This window comes from Mustela nigripes, chromosome 17 (genome assembly GCF_022355385.1).
Source record: "Mustela nigripes isolate SB6536 chromosome 17, MUSNIG.SB6536, whole genome shotgun sequence".
NCBI lineage: Eukaryota > Metazoa > Chordata > Mammalia > Carnivora > Mustelidae > Mustela > Mustela nigripes.
The window spans coordinates 47,022,805-47,042,377 of record NC_081573.1 but is presented as its reverse complement, the minus strand read 5'-3'; the positions used below and the strand labels follow the sequence as shown (position 1 = coordinate 47,042,377).

General features: G+C 42.8%; 1 protein-coding gene across 1 annotated transcript in view; it reads right to left on the bottom strand.

The window, feature by feature from the left end:
- Positions 1-206: 206 nt before the first annotated feature.
- HYDIN (HYDIN axonemal central pair apparatus protein) overlaps positions 207-19,573 on the bottom strand; it is a 326,854-nt gene continuing 307,487 nt past the window's right edge. The window contains exons 82-86 of the mRNA XM_059381282.1: positions 18,564-18,727; positions 17,566-17,716; positions 10,650-10,880; positions 3,542-3,766; positions 207-1,822 (exon numbers count right to left, since the gene is read on the bottom strand). Of these exons, the coding sequence (XP_059237265.1) occupies positions 1,340-1,822; positions 3,542-3,766; positions 10,650-10,880; positions 17,566-17,716; positions 18,564-18,727 (1,254 nt within the window). The 3' untranslated portion in view covers positions 207-1,339. The remainder of the gene's footprint in view (positions 1,823-3,541; positions 3,767-10,649; positions 10,881-17,565; positions 17,717-18,563; positions 18,728-19,573) is intronic.

Here is a 19,573-nt window from a genome sequence, read left to right as displayed (position 1 = left end):
CTGAGTATACACATTTTTGATACATTCTAGGGGATGCTGTCACTGCCGGGCCAGGGACCATTTTTCAGAACCGCTGGTTTGCAGCACTGGTCATCTCCTTTCGTGCTTTCTCCGTGTCTGTGCAGGTAGGCTATAGGGGATGTGGAGGGGGTGAGGTGGAGGCAGGGGACCCTCAGGCGTGAGTGCAGAAGCAAATCCACTCCAGGGCCAGTCCACAATCATTTATTTCATCAGGTGATGCCAACAGGTAAGTGGTCCTATTATTATTATTATTTTAAGTGGTCCTACTAATACATGTTCCAGGACCCAGGGCCAGAGCTTGGGCTAAGGCAGATGTCCCATGCCCCCTTGGAGGTGGAGCACTTAGGAAAGGCACATAGACCTCACCCCGCACATACAAAATGGCTTCAGTTTAACCATTAGCAGACGGCGGTGTGGTTCTCCTTTGGAAGTAGATTCCTGACTCCATTGCAGCATTAATGGCCAGGTGGGCATAAGATCTGTAGCACAGGTTCTCTATGCCGCTCTACAAGTTTGGAAGAGAAAAGGATGCCCCCATTGCTCCCCAGACCAATTAAATCAGAACATGGGCTGGAAGGGTCTGGAGCAGAATTGGCCGATTCAGACCTATAGGTGGGCCGGGGATCGCTATGCTACAGACTGACTGCTAGGCACAGGGCCCGGCTTGGGAGTGGGGGACTGCGGGCTCCGCGTTTCTCCAGGACCTGGTCTTCAGCAAGAACTTTCTATGGGGAACAGGTATGGGATTCTGAGATGGAGGGAGCATCCCTGGCCCCTGGCCCTACAATAATGAGCAGGTGTTATCTGTTGTCATTTTGAAAATAGTGTCTTATTTGGCTTTTATGTGAAAGCAGAATAAAATTTCATGTCAAAAGAGAGTTCTGTGTAAGGGCTTTTTAAGCCATTACGAATTTTTAAAAGGCACTGTGGGGGCCCAATGTCATGCGCTAAGTCTATCTGATAAGAGGTCACGCGTGTGAGATCTGTGTCATCTTATTAAAACTGGAGATTATTCCTTGAGTGTTGAAGATATGACTAGAAACCAAATTCAGGGACTTGCTCTTAAAAAGTACAATGTAGTTTTTTTTCTTTCTTTTTGTAGTTACCATGTGTAATATGAAATATATCTGTATATATTTCAGGTATATATTTGGGGTGCATATAATATGGAAATAAGTGCCCTTAAATTTGAAGGAGGAGATAAAACAGTAGCTGTAGAATTCTGGCTATTTTCTCTGTTCTTTGCCAGGTAGAATAATACATACATTTGAAGGCTGGGGAGATGGCTTTCCACTGATGCAACTGACCTCAGTTACCACTAAGGGGTGATCCCCTTCAGGTAATAAACCCATTTAACCCCTGCTTCATTGCCTTCAGAAGGAGGACAAGTCACAATGAGCTTGCTGGTGATGGGTGTTTTGCTGCCCGATGGGTTTCCTTCAAAGGAGACGGTGATATTGTTGATCTTCTTGGGCCGCACGGAGTCTACGGCACGAACAGAGAAGGCTGGGTTCTCCACAATGAAGGAGAAAGTGACTGTATGATAGAAAATGTTCTTGAAGGGGATGACTATGTTGTACCCGGCTCGGATCAGGAAGGGACCCTGGGGCTTCGGGAGCAGAGCCACTCCGAAGAGGGGGATGATATACTCCCCGCCTATAATCGATGACAGCATCAGGATGCCCTTGGTCTCGCCCAGGTGGCTGGGCTCAAAATAGACTTCCACACTGACTTCGGTGCCTCCTTGAGCCCCTGGGGCTGCGTTAATGATCTTTTCCGTGTGGAAGTCTTGACAGTCAGTCTGAAAGAGGAAGAAATGCACTTGGTTCGCACAGGAGCCCAGAGGACACATGAGCGGCTTGGGCCCACCTCCCTGCCTGCTCTTGGACATCAAGTAACCAATGTTTGTGCGAGGCTGGGCAGGTCATTAAAAGTTGTGCCCTTGGGTGCCTGGGTGGCTCAGTGGGTTAAAGCCTCTGCCTTCGGCTCAGGTCATGGTCTCAGGGTCCTGGGATCGAGCCCCGCATCGGGCTCTCTGCTCAGCAGGAGCCTGCTTCCCTCTCTCTGTCTGCCTGCCTCTCTGCCTACTTGTGATCTCTCTCTCTCTCTGTTAAGTAAATAAATAAAATCTTAAAAAAAAAGTTATGCCCTTGTAAGTCCCTTGGAGAATAGATAATACTAATTATTACCCATTTTATTACAAAGAAATCAAGGCTAAGACATGTTAAGTGACTTGCCCAGAGACACCAAGCTGGGTTATGGCAGTGTGGCCTCTGCTGGGGCTATTCCCCACCCCCATTTTGTTCTTCTTTTCTCCTACACCCATGACAGGCGGAACACTCTGGATCCTCATGGATGTTCTCGTCTGTTAGTTTTGAGCAGAAGTGAAAGGGGTCACTTCCACACCAAGGCACTCAAATGTCACTGCTCAGGACCCCTTGGGATCTTTTCAGCCCTCTGGTACTATGACTTGTGACATCTGAGCTGGTGGTGGTCCTTCAGCCTGGATCCCCAATGGCTGTGATGAGCAGAGCCCCTGCTGACCCTCACTGGATAGGTAGCACAAATGAGGGACAAACCTTTGCTGTTTTAAGCCACTGAGATATTGGGGCTGTTTGTTTCTATGGCATAACCTAGCTTCTCCTGACTGGTATGATGGACCAAGAGCCCATGCCTCCTGACTGTAGCCATGGAACCCAGGGCACAAGGTGTACCTCGTAGCTCCCCTTGTTGCCAGGTATGGTCTTATGCTGTTTTGTTCAAGAGGATGTGAGTGGAAGGGATATATATAACTCCCTGCCATCCCCCCTGGGGCTGGCTGGAATGCAGACATCAGGGTAAGCCGTCTTGATCCCTGTGGACCAAACAACTCTCAACAGAGGGAAGAGCGTCAGGACCGACGTCTGGACGCCCGATGTCATGGAGCTGCCGTTTCAGCCTAAACTGCTCATGTTCACACTGTTATCTCAGAGAAGAATAACTTTTACTTTGTTGTTATTTTGGGTTTCTGTTTCCGTGGTTAAAACTGGATTCCAACTTACGTAATAGGTAACATACATAAGCATTTACTATGAGCCAGGCTCTATGCAGACCATTTCACATGCATCTTTTAAAAGCCTCAGAGCAATCCTGTGAGGTTGGGGTTTTATTACCATTTCTAGAAGAGTTTAGAGAGCTTTAGTAAATAAAGTATTTGAGGAGTAAGTGGCGAAGCCAGGGTTCAAATCCAAGGCTGTTGGATTTCACAGCCTATACTTGTGACCACTAAGCACTACTGTCTCTTCTAGTGACCACCGTCATGCTGTGGGAAGCACAGCTCCCACCCCTCACCCCATCCCAGCTTGTTAAGGTAGAGTCTGTAAGGAAGAACCCAGGCCTGATAGTGTTTGTTTCTAGCTGGGAGTTTTCAGGCTAGATGAAAACCCTGACTCCCTCTGCACCCCCTGTATCCTCCTCCTATTATTTTTAAGCTCAGACTTCTGGCCAGGGGAGGGAAGAGGGTCGGATAGTGGCTGCTCACCCTGCAGTAGTATTCGGTCTTCTGCCGGGTGTAATTGATGAACTTGGCAAAGATGCTCTGACCACTGCCAAGAATGGCCTGGAAGTGGATGGGCTTTTCAGGCAGTGCTGGCGTGGCCTTCAGACTGAGCTCATACAGGTAGTAGCCCAAATCACTGTTGTGCAGTGTTAGTCTCCCAAACGTTTCTCCAGCTCTCAGCGGCTGGAATTCAAATGTGAATGTGCCCTGCAAGAGAAGACAGAGGCTCCTATAAGGCCGAGAGTCCAACACATACCTTCCCACACAGGACCTCAGAGTAGGTTGGTGGGGAAAATGGTGCTTCACAGCAAATGCTCACACTGATCTCGAGCCCGGGGAATCTCTGTCCAAATAGCCCTTTTTCTCCTTTGTATTCTTTCTAGCTTTCCCTAGAAATACCTAGGGGTATTTATATATCTGGAATCTCTTTGCGTCTAACAAGTATTAGATCATCTCTTGAGAGCACACACGTATGGTAATGGCAGTGAGTTTTACCAGCAGGAGGGCTGAAGGTCAGCAGCTCCTTCTTTGCTCTTAGCCAATCTCAGGACAGCTTCCTGGGTTCCACCTTCTTTTGGGCCAGATTTTCTCTTCCTCCTTCTACTATCACCCATGGCAAAACAAAACCAGGACCAAAGAGTATGGCTTATAATAACAAAATAAGGGAAACAACTCAAATGAGTTAGCAGTAAGAACTCGGCTAAATAAATCATAGTTTATCCACGTTGGTGGAAAAGTATGTAGCCATTAGAAAGGAAGAGGCAGAGCTATAAACATTGCCATGAAAGGTGGTGGTGTTGATACTGTAAGTCAAAGGAAGGACATTCCATAAATGTATATAAAGCATGTGCCTATTTCTGTGAAGAAGAATATGTCTATGCAGGTACAGAAAAGAGACAGCAAGGATGTGTATCAGATTGTTACCAGTAGTTATCTTAGGCTGAAGGAAATGGGGTTTAGGGACTTTGATTTTCTCTTCCATATACTTTTGTGTAGTTAAAATCTTGTATTTATTCTGAGGTGGTATTTTTTCTTTTTTAAAAAAGAACTAGTTCTTCTCATTGATGAATAGAATAAAAAGAGGGTATCATTAAAGTTGTTGTAGCTGTTGAACCGAAAAGAATACAGTATACAAATTTAGATGATTTTACCACAATTTAAAAAATTAGATGAGAACGGACAAATGCATGAAAGATGTAACTTACAAATCCAGACTCAAGTAGATAAAGAAAACCTAGGTATTTTTGTAACCGTTAAAGAGATTTAAGCAATAGTAAAAAAAGATTTCGCTTAACAAAATTCCAGGATCGTAAAGATTTACTTGTAAGTTCTATTAGACAATCTAAGTATTCCACAAATTCACCCAAAGAAGAGAAAAAGAGGGAACCCAGTTCAGAGAGCATGGTTTTGAGACCAAAACCCGACAAGGCTAATAGAAAAGTGGATGCCATTCTCTGCTCCCCCAAACATACATACAAAGTGCCCAATAAAAATGTTACCCAAACTGAATCCAGCAATATATAAAGAAGATAATGTTCTGTGACAAAGATGGATTTATTCCATGAATGAAAAATTGGTTTAACATTAGAAAAACCAGTCAGTTGCCACACTGACATTAAAAAGAGAAAAAAGAGAAGAGTCAAACATCTCTATACAGTAAAGGCATTTGATAAAACTCTATATCCATTTATGGAGTTAAAAAAAAGTTATTAGAAAATTAGGAAGAGGGGGGAACATCCTTAATTTGATAAAGGGTATTTATAAGAAATCCAAAATAAACACAATAAATGGTGAAACTTTGAAAGTTTGCCCTTCAAGATTGGGAACAAGGCAAAGATGCTGTTTATTGCCTTTCTAGTCAACATTGTTCTGCATGTTCTGGGTAGCCCTCTAAGGCATGAAAAGGAAATTAAAGGAAGAAGTTTATAATGGAAGAAACAAAATTGTATTTACACACAGATGACAGGATTGTACATGTAGAAAACTTAAAAATCTATAATTGAAATTATTATTATTGATAAGTGAATTATTTAAGGTGGTTGGTTATAAAGCCAGTATACAAAAAGTTAAAAATAGACCTACCCTGTGTTCTAGCAATTGCATTACTGGGTATTTACCCAAAGAATACAAAACCACTAATTCAAAGGGATATGTTCACCCTGATGTTTATTGTTTTTTTTAATTTTTTTTAAAGATTTTATTTATTTATTTGACAGAGAGAAAGATCACAAGCAGGCAGAGAGGCAGGCAGAGAGAGAGGAGGAAGCAGGTTCCCCACTGAGCAGAGAGCCCGACGCGGGGCTCGATCCCAGAACCCTGAGATCATGACCCGAGCCGAAGGCAGCGGCTTAACCCACTGAGCCACCCAGGTGCCCCCACCCTGATGTTTATTGAAGAATGATTTACAACAGCCAAATATCGAAGCAACCAAACTGTCCACTGATTGATGAATAGATAAAGAAGAGGTGGAATATAGACCACCAATGGAATATTACTCAGCTATCAAAAAGAATGGACGCTTGCCATTTCCAATGACATGGATGGATCTAGAGAGTATAATGCTAAGCAAAATAACTCAGTCAAAGAAAGACAAATGCCATATGATTTCATGCATAGGTGGGATTTAAGAAAACAAATGAGGAAAGGGAAAAAAAAGACACATCAAGAAAGAGAATCTGAAGGTTACGAGAGGGAAGGTGGATAGTGTGATGGGAGAAAGAGGTGGTGGGGATGAGGGAGAGCACTCGTGGTGAGGAGCACGAGGGGACGTTATGGAAGTGTGCAATCCCTATATCGGACACCTGAAACCAATATAACGCTGTGTGTTAACTAACTGAAATTAAAATAAAAACTTTAAAAGCCAAAAAATAAAGGCAAAGTCAATACCCCCAAATCATGAATATTGTTATATACTTGCAACAATAGAAAATGAAATTTTGAAAAGGTTTTACAACAGTATCAAGATAAAACCTAGAAATAAATCTAACAAAAGATGAATAAGGCTTCTACACAGAAAACTAAAAAAAATCTATTATTGAGGAAATTAAATAAGAGGACTTAAATAAATGGAGACGTGCTCATGGATTGGAAATCTCGAGAGCATAAAGATTGGAATACTCTGTGACAGATATCCTCCAGAATGGCCCCCAGTGAGTCCTGCCTCCTGCCACTCACACTCTTGAGTCATCCGCTCCCATGTTGGACCAGGGCTGGTGCATGTGACCCCCAGTACACAGCAGAGAGATGGCATATCACTTCTGAGATTAAGAGGAGAAGAGTGGTTTCTGTCTTGGGGATGCTCTTCTCCTTTGCTCTCTCAGCTTCTCTTAGGTCCCTCGCTCTGGGGGAAGCAAGTTGTCATGTTGAAAGCAGCTCTGGGGAGAAGTGTACACGGTGAGGAACTGAAGCCTTGAGCCAACAGCCAGCAAGGAACGGAGACCTTTCCAACAACCACATGAGTGAGTCTGGAAGCAGGTTACCCAGCCCCAGTCAAGCCTTTTAGGTAACAATGGACTCCAACCTCATGAAGGATCCTCAACCCAAACCACCCAGCTAAGCTGCTGCTCTTGGATTCCTGAGCCTCAGAAACGGGGTAGTAATAAATGCTTGTGGTTTCAAGTTGCTAATTTTTAGGGCAACTTATTATGGACCAACTGGTAGCTAATACATTCTAAAAATAATCCAATCAAAATCCTAACAGGTTATTTAATGTTTTTGGAGGAATGGGACAAGCTGATTAAAAAAATTTTTATTTATTTATTTATCTGACAGACAGAGATCACATGTAGGCAGAGAGACAGATGGAGAAGGGGCGGGGAAGCAGGCTTCCAGCTGAGTAGAGAGCCCCATGTGGGGCTCGATCCCAGGACCCTGGGATTATGACCTGAGCCGAAGGCAGAGGCTTACCACACTGAGCCACCCAAGCTTGAGGTGCCCCAAGCTGATTTATATGGACATGCAAAGGGCCGAGAATGGCCAAGATATGCTTGAAGAACAGGAATATAAGAGATGATCAAGTCTTAATATAACACTATCAGAAGGACAGTATGTTTTAAATTTAGTAATGTAGCTTCAAATTACATAGAACAAAAACATGACAGAACTACAAGGACAACAACAACAAAAAAGGACTACGAGGACAAATGGACAAATCACCATCACAGTGGTGACTTTAACATACTCTCTTAAATCTGACCAAACAAGTAGACTATAATATCAGAGAATTAACAGCAAAATGGCAAACACATATTTTTAAAAAAATATATGGAGTTTTTTTTTTTTTAAAAGATCATCTATTGAGCCGTAAGGCAAGTCTAAACAAATTCTAGAGGACTGAAACAATGTGGAAGATATTGCCTGACCACAAAATTATTTGAAAAACAACATGTAGAAAAATCCCCACATTTGGAAATGAAGAAACACTTACTAATAACCCATGAGTCAAAAAAGAAGTATTCATAATAATGAAAGTTAGAACATTTTTGAACTTAATGATAAAAAATGCTGCATAAAACATTTGTACACTGCAGGGGGGGCTTCTGTTCTAAATGTGTGTATGGGAAAATAAAGAGGACTAGAAGTAAATGCACTAAGCACCAAGCATTCAGCTTGGAAATGAGATAAAGCACCAGTAACACAGGAAGCAGAAAGAAGGAAATGATTAAAAGCCGAAATCAAGCAACTTAGAAAACAAACATACAATAAAGAGTACAAATAAAACCAAAAGATGTCTTTTTGAATATAAGATAGAAGACTGAGGGACCTCTAACAAAACAGAGCAAGAAATAGAAGGCACAATAACCAATATTAGAAATGAGAAAAGAACATCATTTAGAAGAGGTGGTAAGAGGATATTAACAATGTTGTGTCAATATTTTGAGAATACGGATCAAATAGCATGCTCCTGTTACTGATTCAGGAAGAACCAGAAAATTTAAACAGTTGAATAACTCATTTGAGGAACCAAGTCAGGAGCAGACAGTCTTCCCCAAAAGAAATCACCAGGGCTCAGTGGCTTCATCTGTGAGTTGAGGAAGACCTAACTTCAATCTTTCATAAATTCTTTCATGGGATCGAGACAGCAGGGAAATCCCCGACTCTTCTTGTATCGCTAGCAGAAAGGATGCTCAAATTGGGCAAGAAGACAAGAAAGGAAAACTGGTCCATTCTCACTCAAGAGCAAGGAGGCAGATCTCCCACACAGGCTGTTACCCAACTGAGGTCAATCTGCTTGTAAAAAGGTAAATTAAGATCACAAGGCGCTATTAGTTTATCCCAGGTTTTATCAGGTTGTTAAGCCTTTAAAAATGTGACAGTGCTGAAAGTTCGTCAAACCTCATTACTGACCAGAGGTTATCTCCTGGTTAGCAGTTATAAGCCTACACCCCCTACAACCCTGTGATTCTCCTGCTAGGTGCACACTGTGGACAGACACACGCCGTGTACAGCAGGAAGGCACTTGTGTGGTGAGGTCTGTGGCAGCATTTTTAATGATAGCCCAATGCTAAAACCAACACACGTGTCTGGCCGCAGTAGAAAGGATATCTAAATTGTGGTATGGTCATGTGATGGAATATTATACAGCGATGGGGGTGAATGAACCTCAGCTGTGTGCGTCAACGTGACGGCTGTCATGACATAAGACGTTAACAGCAAAAAACATAAAATGTTAAAGAGTGTTTATAGTATGATTTCTTTTTTTAAAAAAAAGATTTTATTTATTTGACAGACAGAGATCACAAGTAGGCATAGAGGCAGGCAGAGAGAGAGCATGGGGAGTGAAGGGGGGGGAGCAGGCTCCCTGCCGAGCAGAGAGCCCGATGCGGGGCTCAATCTCAGGACCCTGGGATCATGACCTGAGCTGAAGGCAGACGCTTTAACCCACTGAGCCACACAGGCGCCCTGTACAATTTCTTTTGTGCAAAGTTCAAAAATGGCAAATCTAAGCCATATGGCTTAAAAGCAAGAAATTTATAAAATGAGGACAGTGATAACTTTTAGGAGCCAGGGACAGTACTGTGAGTGGAGACAGAGGTTTCCGGGTGGTGGCTATTTTTTACGTCGTGGACTGGGTATTGGCTATACAGATATTTCTTCTGTAGTTAAGTAAACATGTTTTAATATATATATGCATATGTTACACATATATATTAAGTATATATGTGTGTGTTATACATTCCTGCATAGATTTTTTATAATTCATGATGAAAAATATAAAGACAAAATGAAGGGCCTGGTGACTCTCTGAAGAACAAAACAGATTTTGGGTTCTGAAGGGGAAGGAAGAACTGGAGTGGGCACAGGGACTAAGCTCAAGTTGGAGAAATAGAAGGGATTAAAAAAATTATTATTATTTTTTAAGATTTTATTTATTTGATAGAGATTACAAGTAGGCAAGAGAGGCAGGCAGGGAGAGAGAGGAGGAAGCAGGCTCTGTGCGGAGCAGAGAGCCCGATGCGGGGCTCGATCCTAGGACCCTGGGATCATGACCTGAGCCGAAAGCAGAGGCCTTCACCCACTGAGCCACCCAGGCTCCCCAATAGAAGGGATTTTGAAGGAATCTGGACAGTGAGAGTTTGGAGCCCTAGACTGAAGAGTCCAAAGAAAGTTCCTCCCCACATGCACTCAGAATTCCAGGCCGTGTGTTCCCAGGTGGGCGCAGGCTTCCTGTGCCTCCCTCCTGCGGGGATCTGCGCATGAGCAAGTGTGTGTGTGAACGGTGCACATGCTGGTCACGCCATAAAGTTACGTCCCTTGCTTTCCCTTTCACCACACACATTCTACATTACCTTTGTAATTAGCAAGAACCAAAAATAGTTGTAATTTGAACGAATCAGACAAGCATATGACAGAGGCGAGTCTTTGTAGTTAGTAAGTTCCTTTTACATGTGTGAACCAAAGTGCTCACATGCCCGTGTTTATGTGAGGACTCGGGCAGAAGGGGGAAAAGGAGATCAGGAGTGGGGCTGAGGGACCGTCCCCTGCCTTCCCAACCACTGTCAGGGTGGGCCCAGCCTCAAGGATGCCACCCCCCACAGGCAGGGCGCCCTCACAGGTATCGGGGGCCCCTGGAAGCTGGCCGGCACCGTACCTCGGAGTTGGCAGGCACCACAAACTGAGAGGGCAGGCTGATGTCAGGCACCCTGCATTCCGTGGAGAAGGTCACCAAATAGGGCAGGGGGTTCTCCACCTTGATGGAGGCTGACGTGCTCTGCCGGACGGGGCTCGTCATCTCGATGGTTTTGATGACGCCTGAAGGGATGACCCTGAAACTCACCAGGTAGTGTAAGAACTCACTGGTCACTTCGTTTCGGAAGATCACCTGGGTTCACAAGGAGAGGGGGAGGCATCAGGGCAGGGGAGTGGTGAGTGGAGGGGCTCCTGCTGTCTCAAGGAGCTCTGTCTCTCTGCTAGCATGGCCTGGGGACATGAAGCAGGTCCCGGGCTGACACCCGCACTCCTACACGGTCTGCACCCCCACCAGCCAGCCTTTCTCCTGCAGGGTTCTGCTCTGGCTCCTCCCAGGTGAGAGCTGATGGAACAGCCCGGGTTTGCTGAGAAGAGGCCAGAGCAGCACTGTCTAGTGCTGAAGGTGAAGGTGTCCGGGGGGACCGCTGGCTGGCCCCGGAAAACAAGCAAGCCCTCAAGAGGTAGTGGGCTTCACTCCTCTGCTAGTTGCTGCTGGAACCCACAGAAATACCAATAATGGTAATGACAGCATCTAACATTTAGTGAACGATTCCTGTGTGCTAGGCCCTAGAAGTACTTGTTTCATGTACACAACTTGTAGGCAGCATTATTATTCCCCTTGCTGTTTCCCATCTTTCTTTTGTTTTTGTTTGGTTTTGTTATAGTTGTTATTTCCCCCAGGAAACTGAAGTTCAGCAAGGTTAAGTATCAAGGTTAAGTATCCTGCCAAGTATCCCATGCGGAGAGAAGTGTCAGAGCCAGATCTGAACAAGGTTGACGAGACTCCAGAGCCTACCCTTGTGACCCCAGAACATTGTCTCCTCACCCCTGTGGCATACACGACAAGCTTCTGGTACCAGTAAACCCAGATTTCTATTGGTATCATTTTCCCTTAGATTGAAGAGTCCTTATTAGTGTGTTGTCCAGTGATGCAAGTCTGCTGGCAATAAATTCTCTTATGTCCTTTTATCTGAAAAGATCTCCGTTTTAAAGGATATTTTCAGTGAATGGAGAATTTTTGGTTGATAGCATTCAGCATTTTGCAGATGGTTTCCATTATATCTGAAGAGAAGTCAGTGGTCATTTTTATTATTGTCTCCCATATGCAAGACTTTTTAAAAAAGATTGTTTATTTATTTATTTGACAGGGATCACAAGTAGGCAGAGAGGCAGGCAGAGAGAGAGAGGAGGAAGCAGGCTCTGTGGTGAGCAGAGAGGCTGATGCAGGGCTCAATCCCAGGACCCTGGGATCATGACCTGAGCCAAAGGCAGAGGCTTTAACCCACTGAGCCACCCAGGCACTCCTGTAACAGATTTTTAAATATCTGTTTGTTTTATCTTTTTCTCTTTATCTTTGGTTCTCAGCAGTTTTACTATGATGTGCACAGACATGATTTTCTCATATATCATGGTTTTCTTTATGTTTTTCCTGCTTGTGGTTTGCCAAGTTTCTTGGATCTGTAAATATATCTATTTTTAAAATCATAGCAGGGAAGTTTCACAAAATTTTTTTCAAATAGTTTTCTTTCTTTTTTTGTGTGTGGTATGGTAGTCACGATACAATACATCATTAGTATTTGATGTAGTGCATTCCATGATTCATTGCATATAACGCCCAGTGCTCCATGCAATCCATGCCCTCCTTAATACCCATCACTGGGCTCACCCATCCCCTCCCCCACCCCCAAACCTTCAGTTTGTTTCTTAGAGTCCACAGTCTCTCATAGTCCTGTCCTATTCTCACTCTCTTCTCATTACTCATGTATTAGAAAATTGTATATTTTCTCACAGGTTCCCAAGGCACTGGTTCCTTTTATTCAATCTTCTATCTTTTTAAAAAAAATTAATTTTTTTTATAAACATATAATGTATTTTTAGCCCCAGGGGTACAGTCTGTGAATTCCCAGCTTTACACACTTCACAGCACTCACCACAGCACATACGCCCCGCCAATGTCCATAACCCCACCACCCTCTCCCGACCCCCTCCACCAAACAACGCTCAGTTTGTTCTGCGAGATTTAGAGTCTCTTATGATTTGTCTCCCTCTCGATCATTTATTCTTTTCCTAACCCCCAAACCCCCCACGTTGCATCTTCACTTCTTCATATGATATCATATGATAGTTGTCTCTCTCCACTTGACTTATTTCGCTAAGCATGATACCCTCTAGTTCTATCCACATCCTCGCAAATGGCAAATCTTTTATCTTTTTATTCAATCTGCTATTAAGCACATCCAGTGAAACTTTCATTTTGGTTTATTGTAGTTTTCAATTCTAGAATATCCATTTGGTTCTTTTTTTATAGTTTCCATTTCTCTGCTGAGATTCCTTACCTGTCCATATTTAATTATTTAAAATATTTTCTTTTAGTTCTAAACATGTTTATAATAGCTCTGAGGTCTTTGTTTGTTAAATCCAGCATCTCACCCATCTTGGAGTTCATTTTCATTGACTGTATTTTTCTTGACTATGAGTCACATTTCCCTGCTTCATCACAAGTCTAGTAATTTCTGCTGATGCACTGGATGTTGCTGGTCATCATTGTAGAGATTCTGGATTCTGTTATAGTCCTTGAAAGAGTGTTGATTTTATTCTAGGAGGCAGTTCAGTCATTGACTTATTGACCTATCACCTTAAAGTTGTGTAGCTTTTGTTAGAGCAGATGTATGGGAAGCTCAAAGTGTTTCTCAAGACCTTCCAACTTTGTGGAAGACCTTCCAAATTTTATCCTCCCTGATCTTGTAGGTGCTTAGTTTTAGGCTTTTTAAGGATCTAAAAGGACTTATCCTAAGGGCATGGTCCTTTCTTTTGGCCTTTCTGGTATTTCAACTGGATTCTTAGGATGTTGGTGAGATGTTCATGCAACCTCTTCACTCTGGCGAGCTAAACCTCCAAAGTTCCCCAGCACTGATTACTGCATCTTTGTTCGTTTATCAGCTCTTTTGGAAGCTGTTCTCTGATGAATCCCATGTAGTCTCATCTTGTGCATGTGCAGGACAACTCTCAGCCAAAGACTTTGAGGGGGGCTTCCAGACAGATTGCGGTCTCCCTCCCCTCCCACCCCCAGACTCTGCCCCTCCATGCATTACTCCCTCCACTCCTCTCCCACCCTGTAGAGAACAACTATTTCAACCATATCAAACTCTGATTTCTGCATTTTCAGTTCAATGGGGGCAGCTGTGCTTTGCTTAGACTTCAGCTCCCTGCACTGCAGTCAGGAAATTGTCCCTTGGTAGTGAGCCAGGACAATTATGGAGATTCATCTCATTAGCTTTTCTTCTCTTTGATGGATTGCAGTATTGTGCTGCCTGTTGTCAATGCCTGAGAAGACTTGCCTCAGATATTTTGTCCAGTTTTATGATCATTTATGGTGGGAAGAGTAGTTACTCCATTATAGTCACAAAAAGTGCTTTTGATTTTTAAAGAACTTTTGTTAATTTTAATACATATTATTGTAAAGAGACTCTGTGATCTGGGTTCACCATCATTTTTACTTAACGCTTTAAAACATATATTTACTTATATTTTTCTGTTCACATCTACAGTTTATGACTATCTTTACTCTTTCCCTACCCTTCTGATGAATGAAAGAACATCTTTCATTTCCCTATTTGTTTCCCACTGAATGAGAAAATATTTTTCATTGTCTTATTCTTCCCCTGGCTAATTCCTATATTGAGGCCATATGAAATGTTCATTTCAGATTGCTTTTCAACAATTATTTGAAATTACCTATCAATTGAATTTTGATTCTTTGTTCATTGTATCCTTATGTTTTCCTCTTGAATTCACTTACTTTTTAAAATTTTGCTAATTCAAAAACTTTTATTTTTACAGTACTTATTTCAAACAAGGATTATATATATATGAGTGGGTTACTTTGAGTTGTTGCATCTTTAAAAATGTCTTTATTTTGTCCTCATAATAGTTTTGTTTGGAAAAAGTTCTAGATTGAACATCACTCTAAGTTATATGAATAGCTTACTCCATTGCCCCCCCCCCTTTTCTTTTTTGGAAGAAAGAGAGTGAGCATGCACATATGCACATGAGATGGGGGTGGGGTGGGGCAGAGGGAGAGGAAGAGAGAAAATCTAAAGCAGGCTCACAGGCTCCATGTACAGTGTGGAGCCCAACGCAGGACTCAAGCTCATGACCCTGAGATCATGACTTGAGCCAAAATCAAGAGTCACACTTACTGAGCCATCCAGGTGCCCCTCCCCATTTCTTTTCTTTTCTTTTTTTAAAAATTTTATTTATTTATTTGACAGAGATAGAGAGCACAAGCAGGCAGAGCAGCAGGCAGAGGGAGAGGGAGAAGCAGGCACCCTTCCAAGCAAGGAGCCCGACATGGGGTTTGATCCTAAGACCCTGGGATCATGACCTGAGCCGAAGGCAGTTGCCTAACCAACTGAGCCACCCAGGCACCCCCCTCCCCATTTCTTGTATTCAGAGTTACCATGAGAAATCTGATGTTACTGCCAATAGTGCAAGAGGGTTCCCTGTTCTCCACATCCTTGCCAATACCCATTGTTTCCTGTGTTAATTTTAGCCATTCTGACAGTTGTGAGGTAGTATCTCATTATGGTTTTATTTGTATTTCCCTGATGATGAGTGACGTTGAGCATCTTTTCAAGTGTCTGTAAGCCATCTGGATGTCTTCTTTGGAAAAGAAGTCTTTTCTTTTTGTCTTATGCCTACTTTTTAACTGGATTATTTGATTTTTGGGTGTTGGATTTCTTATTAGGTGGATATTAGAACTCTTTGATTTATATTTTATATCTTACATTTCCTTTCACTCTTTTTTTAGAAATAGCTTTACTGAGATGTGATTCGCATACCATATAATCCACTGATTTAAAGTGTACAATTTAGTGGTTTTTAGTATAGCCAAAAAGTGATGCAAGTATCACCACAATCAAATTTGGACCATTTTCATCACCTTGAAAAGAAACTCAGGGTCCATAACCAATCACTCGCCATTTCCTCCTAACTCATCCACTCTTGCCACAGACACAACTAATTTGCTTTCTCTTTCTATAAATCTGCTATTCTGGACATTTTATATAAATGAAATCATACAATATGTGGCCATTTGTGACTGGCTCTGTTCAGCTAGCATAATGTTTTCAACGTTCACTTGTGTGTTGCATGTATTGGCACTTCATTTCCATTTCTTTTTATTGCCAAATAATATTCCATTGTATTTATTCATTTGGATTGATGGACATTTGGTTTGTTTCTTGGTGGGTTTTTTGGTTCTTATGAATAACGCTGCCATGTTCATTTACATACAGGTTCTTGTGTGAACATATGTTTTCATTTATCGTGGGTATACACTTAAGAGTGAAATTGCTGAGTCACATGGTAACTCTTTGTTTAACCATGTAAGAAATGCCAGACTGTCTTCTGCAGCAGCTGCACCATTTACACTCCTGCCAGCAATGCCTGAGGGATCCAACCTCGCCAGGCCTTCTCTAGCACTTCTTACTTCCTTCCATTCTTGCCATGTCTTTGTGCTAAAGTCTGTGCTATTACTCAGCTCTATCTTCTAACTTGCTAGTTCTCTCTTCCTCAGAGCTCATTACACTATTCAGCCTTTCTCTTTGGTTTTCGATTAAAACATACTGTTTTTAAAATTTTCCAGGTCTCTAATTGATTATTGCCCACAATAACCTGTTCTTCTATTATGGGTAGGATTATCTTCCTTTATCTCTTTGAGGATATTAATAATATGCACTAAAAATCTTTTGTTTGCTTTAATACATCTTTTATCTTAGGGGTTCCTCTTTTTTGAGCTGGTATTTCTATTATAGTGGTTTTTTTTTTTTTCTTCAGATGTTTCATGAGACCTTGGTTTCAAGGTACTCTGTTAGCCTGTGAATGTGATCTGAGAGGAGCAGCCCACCTCAGTGTTTGTAGGAGAGGATGACATCCTACTGCATGGGTTTTCCCAGTATCTCTTCTGGAGGGAGGAGATGCATTCTTAGGTTTTTTTCTTTTTTCACTTTAAAATCTTTCCCTCGCTTTTTCCATCCTTAGTCATGGCTTCTAGTACTATCTATAAATGTACTAGAAGCCATAGTATAATGAGTAATTTCTACATATTATCTATAAGTGAGTAATTTCCATATATTATGTTCAGCCCTAACCTCTCCTGTGAGCTACTGCTCCATATTTGCTCCTTTTCTTCAAAGCACGTATCTCATTTGTGATGATACATTCACAGTACCACTAATGCCCTTCTCCTTTCACTGGACTGTGCATTCCCTGCAGACTGAGACTCTGCCTATTTCTGATCATTGCTGTGTTGCCAACACTCAGTATAGTATGTGGCAGACATGCTCATAGGTACTTGTTGCACTAATGAATGAATTAGGAGAAATGACTGATGCATGAAAGACCCGTGGTGGCTCGGAGTTGAATGAATCCTGGCTCTGACATTACTAGCTGTGTGTACTGAGTGTTCAGTATGGTGCTAGTCACTATCAGCACTCAAAAAAAGGGATCTTTTCTTATTATTGTGGTCCGATGTTTGACGGCCCAGATTTATTTACTGCTCAGGGATTTTCATGATTCTCCTGCCTTGCATGTTTGGTGTGGGTCCACATGATGGACGGAGGGCCCTGCCGTCTGCCTCCATCATAAAGAGGCTGGGAATCCTGAATGCCTTTGCCATTTAGGTCACTAAATGGTTAGCACAACAGGATAAGGACAGGCTGGCAGTGGGAGGACATCTTCACTCCCTAACACCAGGGTCATCATCCTCAGGGGCAAACCCCCAGGGCTCCAGGGAAATGCTTTTAACATGTAGATACCTTTGCACTGTATAGTCCCTCCTTGTGGGAAAAGAAATTCAGCTTGTAGTCTTTCTTGGAGCCAGACAGGACATCAATGTAATCAAGGCCTTTTAAGGTGACGCTTAGGTCTGGCTTCTCTGGTTTTATCATTTCCACAATGACCCGGAATCTGGAGGGGGGACACAGGAGCACATGGAGAGAGGACAGAGAAAATGAGACCGTCTGCCCAAAGGACTGAAGGAAAGGTGCTATTTCTACTCTTGACTTTGTGACAAGTACATGGGTCCAGGGCTCTGGTCTTCACTTTGTCTCTAACAACACCCATAACTACAATTTATCAACATCTGTTACGTGCCAGGTGCTGAATCAGTGCTCCACATGTGTTCCTAGTGACACAGGGAGGTACATATGATGTCATCACCTCCATCTGACTAATGGGGAGATAGAGGCCAAGAGGAAACATGCTCAGATAACATGACTAGTTATTGGTAGAACCAGGATTCACACTTAGGTCTGGGCCTCCATCCGCTATGCTACCTGGCAGCCTTCAGTAAGAAAGTCTCTTCTCCAAGCCTTTGGCTCCTTCTCTGTCAAAGAAGGGGACCAGGCTGCTGGTCCTCAACCTTCTCTAGACCTTGTACTCTACTCCATTCCCACTGGAACTAAAGATCCAAGGGACATCCTTCTCTGGCCAGTGGCTTAGGTGATATGGTAGAGCACTCAATAATAACCACCACAATTCTTATTTTGAAAATAATAACAGCTAACATTTACTGAGCACTTATTTCATGCCAGGGCCCAGTCCAGGAGACTTAGGTAATTGGCTATGCACGGATAGCCCTGGGTGTCTGGAAGCTTAGAGGTCAGGAAGGGCCTGGCCACATCAGGGAAATGCGTCTCTGAATCTTTCAGCCCCTCAGTGTCTTCTGGAGGCGCTGACCAGTGGAAAGGCCAGGCTAACAGTGGATGTCCTCCCTCCATCTCCTCCACTCTGACCCCTCGCCCCACTCTCTCACCTCTGGGGCTTGTTAAGCCAGTTGTTGATTGGCAGGAGTTCAACGTAGGGCGTCTTACATGGTACTTCACGGAAGATGTTGGCCACGGCTTTGGGGAGCTCGGCAACCCCATGCAGCACATATAGCCAGCCAGTCCCATCGGGGAGGGGGAAGAAGAGGGTGCCCTGAGGAGGAGAAGCATGGTCAGAATGGCACAGAAGGTCCCTTGTTAGCTACTGCTCAGGCATAGTAGTGACTCAGGGTTAACAGAGGCCCTCACATAAGCATAACTCTTAGAAATCAGCTTGGTAGTATGTTTCAAGAGTCATAAACACGTTCATATGTATTTGAACCAGGAACCCCACCCTAAGGAACTTCAGAGTCTCAGGCTTTACCAGTTGAGCTAGCTGGCAGCCTTATCCCAGTGAACTTAAAAATCCTTGCAGAGGAAAAAGCTCGTGCACGTGCACGTGCGTGCATGCACACACACACATACACATTAAAATCACTTATAATATTGATTAAAATTTGGTAATAACTTTCATATTCAACAACTAGGGAATGTCAAATAAATTATGGAACTCTCATCCAAAGAAATATTAGACAATCATTAAACATGATGATCACGAAGACTAGTGAAACAGAAAAATGTTCATGATATGATGTAAGGTGAAAATAAACAGAAGGCAAAATTGGGTATGCTGATGGCAGCTACGGCTGTATCTGAGTGAGGGCTGGTAGTGAAGAGAGAAGAGAATAGTTCTCCTTTTTTAAGGGTGGGTGATTGCAACTTCTTTCCTTTTTTATTTTTATGACAGCCATGATGATAAAAATTTGTGCAGTTAAGCTAAATATTAACTGCTTGATGCTTAGTTCAGGACTCTTTCCAGAACTGTGTCCCTCATTCTAAGAGAATCTCCTATACATGATAACATGTGGGCACCGAGGGAGCCTTTGGACTCAATAATCTGCATGATTCCCTGTTATTCCAACATTGTTAGAGGTGTCCCCTTTATTTGAACATTCCTGAG